General features: G+C 55.4%; 1 protein-coding gene across 5 annotated transcripts in view; it reads left to right on the top strand.

Moving 5' to 3' along the window:
• SNX29 (sorting nexin 29) overlaps positions 1–12,377 on the top strand; it is a 475,417-nt gene that overhangs the window by 429,196 nt on the left and 33,844 nt on the right. For 4 of the 5 annotated variants that reach the window (XM_059154575.1, XM_059154573.1, XM_059154576.1 and 1 more), the window contains exon 20: positions 1,596–1,735. The exons of the other annotated variant lie outside the window; for it this stretch is intronic. In XM_059154575.1, coding sequence (XP_059010558.1) covers positions 1,596–1,735 — 140 coding nt within the window. The remainder of the gene's footprint in view (positions 1–1,595; positions 1,736–12,377) is intronic. 5 annotated transcript variants of the gene reach the window in all.

Raw genomic sequence — 12,377 nt, 5'->3', positions numbered from 1 at the left:
GGGGCACTTGCCACCATCCACCGTTCTGTGACCCTTCCTCCTGCCTGGTGCTCCTGGAGGGCTGCCAGATGAAACATGGGCTGCCGGTGAGATCTGAATTTCACATAAACGATGAATAATTTCTTAGTTCGAGTATGTCCCAAATACTGCACGGGAAGTTTTATTGTGTGGTACGTAGTTGAATACTGAGAAATTATTGAGTCATGAATTATTGAATACGGAGTTATGAATACTAGAAAATTCTGCATTGTTTCTCTGAAATCCAGCTCTCACCCAGCATCCTGTAGTTTTGTTTGCTGAGTTGAGTAGCACTTACAGACTCTGCCTGCCGTGCTCAGGGTTTGGCAGGGCTTTGTGGGCGCTCTTCTCTCAAGATCAGGGCAGGTGCTGGGCAGGTCCGTGGGTGCCTCTGAGAGCAGCCTCGTTCAGCACACTGTTGCCAAGCTCCTACTGGGGTGAGCTCTGTGCCGGCGGGGGCCGGGGGGAGCGCCCCGCTCCGTCTGTGGGACCTCATTCGTGCCCATGCTTCCCAGACCCTCTCTACATGCCGCTCCCTCCTCTGTCATGTGACCTGAGTCCGAGTGTGTCTCCTCTGGTGTTCTCATGAGGACAGATGACCCGGTTCCCCTCCTGCCCTCTCTCTACTCTTCCTTACCCCCACGTGGCTCTGAGTTTCCCGTCTCTCCCGGTGCTGGCCAGGGTTTCCACGTGGTAAGCCAGGGCCCCCGGCGCAGATGGGAATGAGCAGGGTGGGCTCCAGAAGTGGTGGGGACTCTCATTTCAAAATTCTTAGGGATGTCAACCTGGGGACAGTAGATCGTCACACAGGTCCAAGTCCTAGTGCCCAGAAGGCACATGTGGGAGGCCGGCGCTATAATGCTGAGAGGCAAGAGGACTCGGGGCTGGGGTGGGGAGTGGGAGCAAGACAGTCAGGTGCACGGAGCCCGGGAGCACAGAGGGCTGGAGAGACTGCATGGACCTGGGAGCCCGTGCCTGCTGCTGGAGCCCTGCTGCCCAGCCACAGCCGGGTGTGGCCCCACGTAGCCTAGTGTTGTAAGAGAAGGCACAGTTTACAAATAAAACCTTTCTTAAATAGCGGTGACTGATTCAGATTTTGGAAGATTCCCACGTTGGCAAATTAAGCACTGTCTCTGGAAGGCGGCATTTGGTGGGACGGACAATTACCTGGGCCTGTGTGGTCACGGGTATATTGGCGTGTCCCATGCTGGGCTGTGACCTCTGCCAGTGACACAGCAGTGAGCGTTGGGATCATGGTTTGGTCCCTAGGCCCCATCATCACGTGGTAGGTGCTCATGCATAACAGCCACAGTGGTAAGACTTCATTCATTCAGGGGCACCCCGTAGGGGGTCGTAGGGACCCACTGGGCCCTTCTTAGTAGGAATATCACGAACATCTTCCCTGGTGCTCAGCGTGATCACCCAGGGGAAGCCTTAGGCACCGTCTGCACGTGGCGGTCACTCCGTACACATTAGCTTGCTGCCCAGTGGTGACTGACTGCTGGGTCTTCTCGGGCTGTTTTTGGACGGGCGAAGAGAGCACACCTGAGCATGCCGGCGTGTGTGTGTTTCCTCAGGATGCCAAGTTTGTGGAGGAGCGGAGGAAGCAGCTCCAGAATTACCTGCGCAGCGTCATGAACAAGGTCATCCAGGTGGCCCCCGAGTTCGCCGCCAGCCCCAAGAAGGAGACCCTCGTGCAGCTCATGCCCTTTTTTGTGTAAGTACGGTTCGCGCGGGCCCTCCGCCCAGAGCTTCCTCCTTCCCCTCCTCCGAGGCGGCCAGCGAGGTGTGTGCGTGCGTGCGTGTGTGTGTGTGTGTGTGTGTGTCCTCGCCACGCTGGGGCCCAGGTGCTCCCGGAGCCATGGGCCACGGTATTGCAGACTGCAGGAAGGGCTTGGAGACCGCGCGTCTGCATTCGAGCGTGGTTGAGCTGAGGTCTGCAACTAAATTAGGCCGGTGCGGTTTTCTGCTTCATGCCTTCTGATCAAAGGAGAGACTGATTTTCTCTGCAGCTCACAGAATGTTCCAGAACCAAATAGGTCCGTCGCTGTTGCCTCGGTGGGTAACTGATGCAAAGAGACATTCTCGGACTCCCTCTGGCACTGACTTAAGTCATAGTACTATGAAAATAATGTAACTGTGACCTAACTTAAAATCGGGTATAAATTTTTTGTTCTTCTGTCTCATGAAATTGGAAAGAAAGTGGAAGGCGTTGTTGACGTGTGAAGCACTTCCTAAATCATGACGCTTCTGAATGGTCAGCACATCTGAAGCCAAAGCTTTGCTCCCATGGCACACACCAGGTTCTTTCCGCTCGCCCCGCGCAGCGCCCGGGGGTCCTTGCTCCCTCTTCTCCACTTCTGTTGCCGGGAACGTCTGCGCCGCATCTGGGGGCAGGTGGCCGTCAGGTGTCGTCACTGGCTGATCACCCATGAGTCCGCTCTGTGCTGTTAAGTCTGTCTCTAGCCTGACCCACTTACACCCTGGGATCGGGACCGAGGTGACGGAGCAGCCTTTGGTTTTTCGTTGAGCCTTCAGATGCTATAGAACATAATCATATCGTTTCTAGAACATTAGCATCATATGGAAACACAAGATGGAAAATCCCGTATGGCAAACCTGTGGATCCCTTAGTTGAGAAGCGCTGGTCTGGGTCTGTGTGACGGGTCCGGGTAAATCAGTTTCTTTGTAGTCTAGCTCTCGGTCAGGGCTTGGGGGCCTGTCCTGGGGACCAGTGATGCTCTCACTTCAGGCCTGGAGCTTTGCTTCTGTCCTAGGGGAGCGCCTTTCGGTCACACTTGAACTTCCAACCAGACAGACTTGGCCTGACTGGCCCCCTTACTGCTTGCAGCTTGCTTTTGTTTTTCTAATTGTTTCAGGGCTTCTGTGAGAAGACAAAGCCTGTATTCTGCCTTGGGTAAAAGGCACCTTTGTTTCCTGCTTGCATTGGATGGGAAACTGCATTTTTCTCTCATTCCCTTGTGATGCTGGGGCCTTGGCTTTGGTGTTTCAGAAGGGCTGTAATAGCTCACAGGGGGAGCTCCCATTCTTCTAGGGGCAGCCTCCTGGCTGGGATGACCTGTCACTGAGTCCTGTGAGTTTGGGCTAAATTTTCTGATGAAAACCGAGTTAGACAGTCTTAAGACCCTGATCTGAGAAGGAAGGAAGACTGGTCACAGCAAGCTGGTGTCCTTCCCGCCGGGTGTGTGCAGCCCCGGCGTCTTGGCTGAGTGTTTGCAAACACTGGCCCGTGGGGGGGTGGAAACTGTACGTGCATCTCCATGTGGGGCGAGCTCAGCCGTGCCAGTTGCATTCCCTGGAGCTGAGGGAGAAACCTTTTATGCCCAATTAGCACAGAGAACGTAGGGTTTGATGTCACAGGCTTTAAAAAAAAATACAAAGAATTTCAGTAAGAGACTGGAGCACATGACACACCATTGACAGCAGGCGTCTGAGTAAACACTAGTCTAGACCCCGCTTGGGATTAGGCGTTTCGGTCCTTCGGCTTCTCCTCGCCGTCCACATGATGCTGCCCCGGCCTCCTCCGTCTTTACTGAATTGGGATTCTGGGTCCGAGTCTGCCCATTGGTTCGTTTTGGGGCAGTGGAAGCCGACACTGGCCCAGTGCGGGTTCTGGTGACGCTCCACGTGGGAATTTCCTATTTGTGTGCGCCTGCAGAAAGCTGCATCTGGCCTTCTGCTCGAGAGTTCGCCCTGAGAAATTTCTAGTTAAAAAAAAAAACAACAACAAAACAAAAAAAAAAAAAAACCACAACTCTCTTAGCTCAGGAAATAAACCCCCCAAAGCGTAATGATTCTTATAGATCTTGGCACATTTCCTCAGTCCTTTCAAATGCTGATTCAAGATTCTAGAAACCCCCTTCGGCTACTGAACGAGGTGGGCTTGTCGACAAAGGACAGCCCCGCTGCCTGTCCCTTCTGTTTCCTGAGCGCTTGCACAGGCACCGGCTGCCTGTTCCCCTCCTTGATCTCATCCAATCCCGAGAACCTGTCAGGAGGAACCTTATAAACTTGCCAGTAACCTGCCAGTTTGACGAGGTCCCTTGGAAGTGCTGAGGGGGGTGCTGAGGCCCAGAGAGGTTTCCTCATGACCCCAGGACTAGCCAGCTAGCGCATGGGGAGCCCGGGCTTTCTAGCGCCATACCCCATGTTTCGGGACAAACCTGCAGCCTGTGGACCACGCCTGCCCCTCTGAGCTGTTTCGTTTGACCAGTGCAGTGGGCTTTTGTTATCTGTGTGTCTACATTGACGTGACACCAACATCAAAATATTAGATGGTGTCAGGAAAGATGAGGTGTCAGAATCGGTCATGTCCTGTTACGGGCTGAACCCTTGTATCCTCCCAGAATTCATATGTTGAAGCCCTAGCCCCAGTCTGATCGCATTCGGAAGTAGGGCTTTGGGGAGGTCATTAGGTTTGGGGGAAGTTATCAGGGGCACGGGATGGGGTTAGTGCCCCATACGAGGAGGAGGAGGAGGAGGAGGAGGAGGAGGAGGAGGAGGGGAGGTACTAGACTCCTCTCTCTCTCTCTCCGCCGTATGAGGACACAGTGAAAGGCAGACATCTACAAGCCAGGAGGAGAGCCTTCACCCAGAACCCAGTCTGCCAGCCCTTTGATCTTGGACTCGTAGCTCTCGAACAGTGAGAAATCAGCCTCTGTTGCTTAAGCCCCCCCAGTCAGTGGTGTTTGGTGGTGGCAGCTGGGGCAGACGGATCCCCAGCCCAGCCCAGCCCGCTCAGCCTTGCTTGGCCAGAGTCGAGCCGTGCTGGCCCGCCCTCACGGAGACCCCTGCTCCCGTCGTCTTCAGGACTCTAGCTGAGCCTCCCCTGCCCTGGCTGTCAGCGCTGGGCTTTGGTTTCATACACTCGCTTGCGTTACCTGCCTGGCCCCCGCTGGAGGCTTGAGTTTGCAGCCCTGCCTCTTCGCCACCACTCAGATGGCTTCTCCGCTGAGGCGGACGTGGGACCAGACTGTTACTCACGATGCGTTCCTCGCACACTCTGCTCCCACGCGGGTTGCGTGAGCTGGTGCGCTGCTGAACTTCCGAAAGGTCGTCCCGCTCCATCTTGGAGGGAGAGCGCCGGGGTGGGGGAATGGAAGCAAGTGGGTAGCACTGGCCCATTTTCCTTCATCCGTCTTCCTTAGAACCTCAGGGCTTGTGCAGCCTGGAGTCCAGTATCCAACGGGGCCCGCTTTTGCACGCACGTTGCTATGTTGTTGTTTCTCTCTAACGTGTCCGGATCTCACTATGTTCTGTGAGGGCCGTCATGACTTCCAAGTACTCTGCCATCTGCACAAATCCGAGAGCCGGAGAATCAGCTGGTTGAATTCGTTCTCCAAATCTCTCCGCCTCCCGTTGCCTGCCTTGCGAATGCCGGCAGAAAGCAGGATGGTAGAAAGCGGGCTGTTTCTTTGCCATTTTGAACTCTGTGCATCCGGTGGGGACCAGAGTGTCCCTCAGATGCTGAGCAGATGAGGGGCGGCCCCATAGCGGCCTCCGTCAGAGCCCCATGTTTCAGGGAAACATGCGCTTCAGGGAAAGGTGGCGCCAAGACACGGCGCGTGGCAGATGTCACCCCGGAGACCTGGGCCATGTCAGGTGCTCTTTTGAAAGTCAGTTAATGAGGGAGGCTCGGAATCCAAAAACTCATTCCACGGACCTGGACCACAAAATCGGTGGAGGCTTAAATAATTTGTTGTGCTGTCATTTAGCACATTATTAAAATGTTTTCTGCAGAGTAATTCATCTCTGGGAAATGCTTCGTGTTCTGCTCTTCCTGAAGGGGAGAGGAAGAGTTGTGGGGGTGGAGGCTGGGGTTAGAGTGTGGGTCACAGCACAAATTCCCAACAGAATTTTCAGCAGAAAGTGCGGCCGGTGTTTGCCCAAATATAAATCAAATTTATATTTGATATTCCCTCCACCCCATCTGCTGCTGCGTTTACTCATAAAGCCGTTGGACGTATTTCTGGCTGAAATTCGAGTGGTTGTGAGCAGGGGTTTAGCTTGGGGAGGAAACACCACAGCCCGTGCCCCAGCAGGAAGAGCCTGAGGCTCAGGTTGAGAGCTGTGACATTGCGAGTTGAGCATCCCCAGCCTGGCACCTTTCCGAACACCCTGTCTGGCCTCTGCCCTTGGCCGGCTTCACGATGTACATCAGTTCGGGGGCCCTCAAAGGCAGAGGAGTTTGAAATCGCTGATCGCCAAATACTAAGGGTAAGGAGTTTGGAGTCCGTAATATTCGACTCTTCGGCAGGGGAGGATGGCGACCTCGGGCAAGGATTTGGTCTTGTGTGGTAAAGGGAAGAGTCGCCAGGGTCACTGGCCCGTGGGGGTGTTCCTTGCGGGCACATGAGAGCACATGAGCAGCACCGCGTCTGCTCTGTGATGGCTGCTGTTAATCACGAGACTCACGAGAAAGAGGAGAGAATCCTGATAAAGCCCCGGGGACATTTCCCTGCTTGTCTCTTCAAACAGCCAGCCAGCCACCCATCTATCCCTATAAGTAAGACACTGGAGGCTCGGAAAATTTAAGTGTTTTGCCTAAAGTGATTCTGAATTATTCCTGAAGCCAGCCTCTCTGTCCCTTTTTCCCCTGCTGGGGATCTCCGCTCCAGACAGTGACTCGGGACCTGCCCTGGGGAAACCGGGTGCGGCGGCTCAGCTCTGGGTCTTCAGAGAGCCCGAGGGGTTGGCCCGGGTGCGGGTGGTTGTGCTTTTCTGGAGGGGTCAGGCCTGTCCCATAGGAAGGCTCCCCGTTGCGTGGAAGCTCATCACCAGAGGCCCCTCTCTGGGCGCATCTGCTACCCTGTTGCTCCGCTGGAAAGATGATGGTTAAATGCCATCTGGTCCCCTCCAGCCCAGCCGGGCCACTTCCGGGGCTGCTGTTAAGGGAGGTGGAGGAAGTGGTGGCCCGGGGGCGCTGGCCCCAGGAGACGGGGAATAGGTCCCTCTGTCTGAAAGTGACAGGGCCACCAGCTGCTCTGCTCTAACACTCAGAGGGCCTCTGTGTCCTCCAGGCATCCCCCCCCCCGGAATCATGTTCCTCCTCCACCATCTCTTTCTGCTTGGTGGGGACTGGGGAGAGGTCACGTTCACAGAGGAAGAAGAAATGGGAGGAAGAAGAAGATGGAACAGCTCTAACGAGTTCTCGAGAGACTGGGGGACCCGGGAACACCTTCAGGACACACACTCTGCTGAGTGGATACATAGAAAGTCCCTGTCCAAGGAGACTGCATTCAGCAGACATTTTCTTCCAGTCACTGAAACAGAGCGCCTACTAAGTACTCAGCAAGCACTGAGTCATAATAGAGATATTATGGGGCCATAATAGAGATATAATAGGTCATAATAGAGGATATTATGGGGTCATAAAGAGAACAAAACAGAAAAAAGATTAAAACAACAACAAACCTCTGCCTTTATGGAGGGAAGTTGAAAAATAGACAAATGTATCTGCTATGAAGGTGTTTGAGAAAAGGTAGTGCAGAGTCAGAGCCTAGAGTCACACAGTGTTGTTTTCCATCAGATGATCAGGAGCTCAGGGGCCTGAGGGAAGATCTTGCAGATTTCTGGGGGAAGGTGTGCAGTCAGAGGGAAGAGCGAGTGCAAAGGCCCTGGGGCAGGAGCGAACTGGATGTGTCAGATGAAGGCCAGAGTGGCTAGAACAGAGCGAGCTGGGGAATGGGACTGAGAACTCCAGAGAGCCAGACCGTAAGGGGCCTTGGAGGCCCTAACAATGACTTTCAGCTTTATTCTCAGTGAGTTGTGAACCTGCTGAAGGGCTTGGAGCAGAGGTGTGATAATGACCTGGTTTGCATTTTCAAATGCTTCATTCTAGATGTGGGGTAGAGAATAAAATTGGAAAGGGGAGGGTAGTGAGGCTTCTGTACGGTCTGGGCAGGAGGAGTTGGCATCTTGGCCAGGGTGATGAAGGCAGGTGAGGAGGGATGACACCCCGATGTGTCCGAGGACTGGCTGTCAGGTAGGAGAGTTCTGGATGACATGCCCAGCATCCCGCCAGGCCAGGCAGATGCAGAGATGCCCTGAGTCGGCTCTGTGTGGAGTCAACACACATTTACCGAGTGCCTCCTCTGTGGAGGCAGGCCCTGGGCCAGCAGAGGGGTTGGCAGGGGTGTCGCACAGATGACTAGGACATGGGCCTGGGCTCGGGGGCCAACACGTGCATCACCAGGCCGCATGTCTTCCATTCATTCATTCATTCATTCATTCAACAGGAGCTCATCACGTGTCCCACTGCCCGGTTTGTGTCCCCGCTGTGCCCCTGACAGGCTGTGTGGTGTTGAGTGAGTTGCAAGCTCTCCTGGGCCTCCGTGTGTTCATCTGTACAATGGAGGTATTCGTAGCCTCCATGTGGTTGGGGGTGGGGCCGTGAGGGCGCCAGGAGCGCGTGTGTGTCAGGCCCTTAGAACAGTGCCCAGCGCGTAGTAAGCGTGTACGTGTGTCCCTATTTTTACCAGCAGAAAGGAAGCACGGGGGAAGGAGAGTCTGGGGAGCAGACGTTTTGGAGGAAGTGACAAACTTATGGTATTAAAAAAATGAAATGCTACAGAAAGCGAGGAGATGAAGCAGCACACGTCACTGGACTGAGTCCTGTGCCCACCCCCACGCCCCGCCCCGTGGTCCCCGTCAAGCCGCTTATGCAATCTTGTAGGAATTGTTCATGCTTCCGTGAAGGCAGAGCCAGATTCCGCGCAGTGTTCCGTGGTTCGCCTCTTTCATTGACTGGAGCTGCCTCGTGGCTGGCGAAAGCCACGTAGTATCCCCGCGCCGGCTCTTCCATGATTTATCCCACCCCTGCCCTCGCGGAACACTGCAGAGGGTTCCAGAGCTTTCCTCCTCCAGCAGTGCTGCCCGGGGTGGTGCAGTGGGTACCCATTTCAGCACGCGGGTGTGTAGCATTGACTTTCAGAAGCCACGCTGGCTCAGAGGACAGGGACAGGCGCGTTTACAAATTTTGATGGATGTGGCTAAGCCCCGCCCTCTTACGCCAGTTCGGTAGGCAGAATTTCTCTCATTTAAGAGAATGATGCCCTCGCGGTGTGACCTCAGGGAGGGGTGTGGGTCCCGCTTGAGAGGGTCAGCCTTGGCTCTCCGCGGCGGTTATTAGCGTGTCCATAGGCCGGTGGCCACATGTTCGAATTCTACAGATGGCAAGCTCCCTGCGCTCAGTATAAAATCTGAGTTCAAAATTAGCTGTCACCTCCTTTGTGTGGTGGCCGTGGGTGGCCTCTTGTGTATCAGGAGGCTTCTAGGACGGACCTGTGGGGCACACGAGGAGACACAGGGTGGAAGGAGGTGGTCACCCCTTTGATCCCAGGGGACGATGACGGCCACATCCTGACCAGGGTCGCTCTGACAGCCGGCCCTCAGGACACAGCAGCCCCCACTGTCCTGACGGAGGTCCCCTCGGGATGGGTCATTGGAACGGTGCACAGGCAGGGGATGCCTGTCCAGCTTCCAGGTGCAGCCGCCTTCCCCCCAGTGGCAGGTTCTGGATCCCCAGGAAGGGCTCTGTCACCAGCCTTAGGCTCAACTCTTGCCAGCAGAACGCCTGCCTGAGTCTTCCCCACCTTCTCTGCGGCTGTCCGTCCTCACCGTCGCTGCATGCCTGCCGGCAGTGCGTGCTTACCTTGGGAAAAGGAACGCCGCCAGGCAGGAGGGGCTTCTTCTAGAAGCTCGCCGGGAACTGCAGGTCCTGGGAGGGCACCTGTGTCTATTCTGGGGAACTGGACCCCGGTTATTAGGGTTACAAAGGAAGTCTGATGTGTTCACCTGTGAAGTTCAAGGACCCGCTCTTGTTCAGGAGTCGTGCTGGCCTCATGGGGTGCAGCCACGCCCTTCCTCCCTGGTCCACTCACGGGCCGCGGCCCCTGCTCGTCCTTCATGAATCTGATAGACCCGGGCTGTTCAGCTGGAGTGGAAGGGAGAGCCCGTGTCCTGGTTCGGCCCCAGGAACACTGTCCCCGGATCGCACAGACCTCTGGCTTAGCCAGCATCGCTCAGAGGGTAAAGCAGGTCATGGACGGACAAAGAACAGTTCCTTGTTTTATTTCTCTTTTTTACACAAGAGAACTTTTTGTGATGAGGCCACGGATGGTTTTCTCTTGGTTTTCTCTGGGAAGGCAGGTTGAGAAATGGCCAATGCCCCAGGAAACAAGGCATCGTGTTGGAGTCTGGGACGTGCCTTGTTTTAGGACTTTCATGTTAAAGGTAGGAGCACAGCGGCATCATCGTTAAGAGGCGGCAGGCCCAGAGGCCAGCTGGGTGGTCTCACATTAGGCATTTTAATGACTCTGTGCCTCGATTTCCAAGTCTGTAAAATGGGAGGGTAAGAGATGCTCCCTCAGAGGGCTATGCAGAGAGTCAACAGGACGGGGCTGACGCGCCGAACGTGGGGGGCACAGGCGGCGCTCTGGGCTGTGGCTGCTGGAAGACTCGTCACGGCCTCAGCCCCTCTTGCGGTCTACGCGGCCGAAGCGTGCGTACCCTAGAACCGGCACAGGCCTCGAAGCTCCGGGGCTTTCCGAGGAGCACCAAGCAAGTGCACTCACGGAGCGTATGGGGGCAGCGTGGGTCTGCCCGAGTCTGCCCGCCACAGTTACCCTTTCTTAGCAAACACCAGTCGAGCTGATCTGGGGAGCTGAGGCTCTGTGTCCTTGTCGGCATGAAGGTGGCGTGCCCATGACCAAGCCCCAGACTGCCGAGACCAGCTGCCACGTGCCCTCCTCCCCCAGAGCAGCAGACCTTTCCAGTCCTGTAGACTGTGTGTGTAATGGGCGGAAGGGGTAAGCCCACGCTCTGTTGGGAGTTTCTCACCAGATGAACAAGAAAGAACAAGACCTTGGATCAGTCCAGTTCACGTGCCAGCTGTACTGCCTAGCGGGCTTGTGCTATGACTGCTGCGTGCCTCAGTTTCCCCACCTGTGCAACGGGGCCAGGAGCACAGACCTCACGGGTTTGGCAAGAGGATTCCATTTGGTGTCGCCCAGTAGGGGCTTCTCCGAGGGGACTTATTTTAGCTGTGGTCGCGTTTCACTTAATCCTTTGTTCAGACTCTCACTTCCGTCCCCAAAATGATTTCAGTTGGCAGCTTAGATAGTATTACAGTTGCCTGTCCTACTTCCTGTCTTTTATTTTTAAACATTGGAGCATCTGAAAATTCAGTGTGGAGCAAGGGAAGCAGATTAGGTTATTTTGGGCACAATAACCTCCATCCTATTTTAGGGTTAGTGAAGAAATAACAAGTAATAGAAGTTCTCAGATACCGGGGAGGCGAGACGGCAGCCCGCAGGAAGCCAGCCCCTCTCTGCCCAGCCCCCGCCCCACTGTCTCGTTGCATAAGTGTGGTCAGTCCGTTGTCCGCGTCCTCAGTGGGCCAGCGCGCTGCTCCCTGTGCTCTGCCCACACTCGTTGGGGAGGTCTGTTAGGGATACCTGGGGATGGAGACCGTTGGGTGAGGTAGCCCAGATCTGCGGCCATGGGGATACTGCGTGGCAAACCCCCACGGTCCCCTGGTGGCGCTCAGTGAGCCTGGCGCGCTGGGCGATGGGCCAGGAGGCCAGCTGATCGGGGCTGCATTGGCTTCCACATCTGCGGATTGGCTGGCTGGCGGCTGGTCCAGAATGGCCTCGCCTGGGAGTAATGGGGCAGCGGGGGCCGGGGAGGTTCTGAGCTAGAACAGGGAAAGCCCAACCCCCAGACCCTGACTGCGTCCTGTGTGCTGACAGCCCTTGGCCACGGCATTCCCCACCCAGAGGCCAGGGTCAGCGGGAAGGCCCTGCAGAGGCACAGGGCTAAGGGCAAGGCAGAAAGCAGCAGATAATCGGGGCCATTTCTGCAACTAACCCAGATGAGTAACTTGTTCTAGGTAGGAGGTGGCAGTGCATGAGGGGGATGGGAGATACAGGGTGCACAACTGTGAGATTTGGAGGAGGGGGAAGGTAGAAGGAGGCCAGGGGTGACCTTCCCCGTCGCCATGAACCAGCAGGGGGACTCACTCCACTGTGCTCCAGGAAGGACCACATTAGGATCTTCACTGCACTGATTGGAGTTCTGCTTGCCTTGACTTTGCAAAAACAAACAAACAAACAAACAAACAAACAAAAAACACCTTTTTTAGAAAATCAGCATACAGTGAAAGCTTTTTTGTTTGGAGCCAAAGTCTATGATTTCAGCGCACATATGCATTTGGGCTCCCAGCACACACACACACACACATATCCATCGCCACCAGACTCTCCCTCATGCTGTCCCTTCATGGTCACACGCTCTCCCTGGCCCTAAGCCCCAGCGACCGCGGATCTCTTCTCCATCAC

The sequence above is a fragment of the Mustela lutreola genome, chromosome 17 (genome assembly GCF_030435805.1).
Source record: "Mustela lutreola isolate mMusLut2 chromosome 17, mMusLut2.pri, whole genome shotgun sequence".
Taxonomy (NCBI): Eukaryota; Metazoa; Chordata; class Mammalia; order Carnivora; family Mustelidae; genus Mustela; species Mustela lutreola.
Note: the sequence above shows the minus strand (reverse complement) of the source record. Positions and strands in the feature narration are given on the sequence as shown.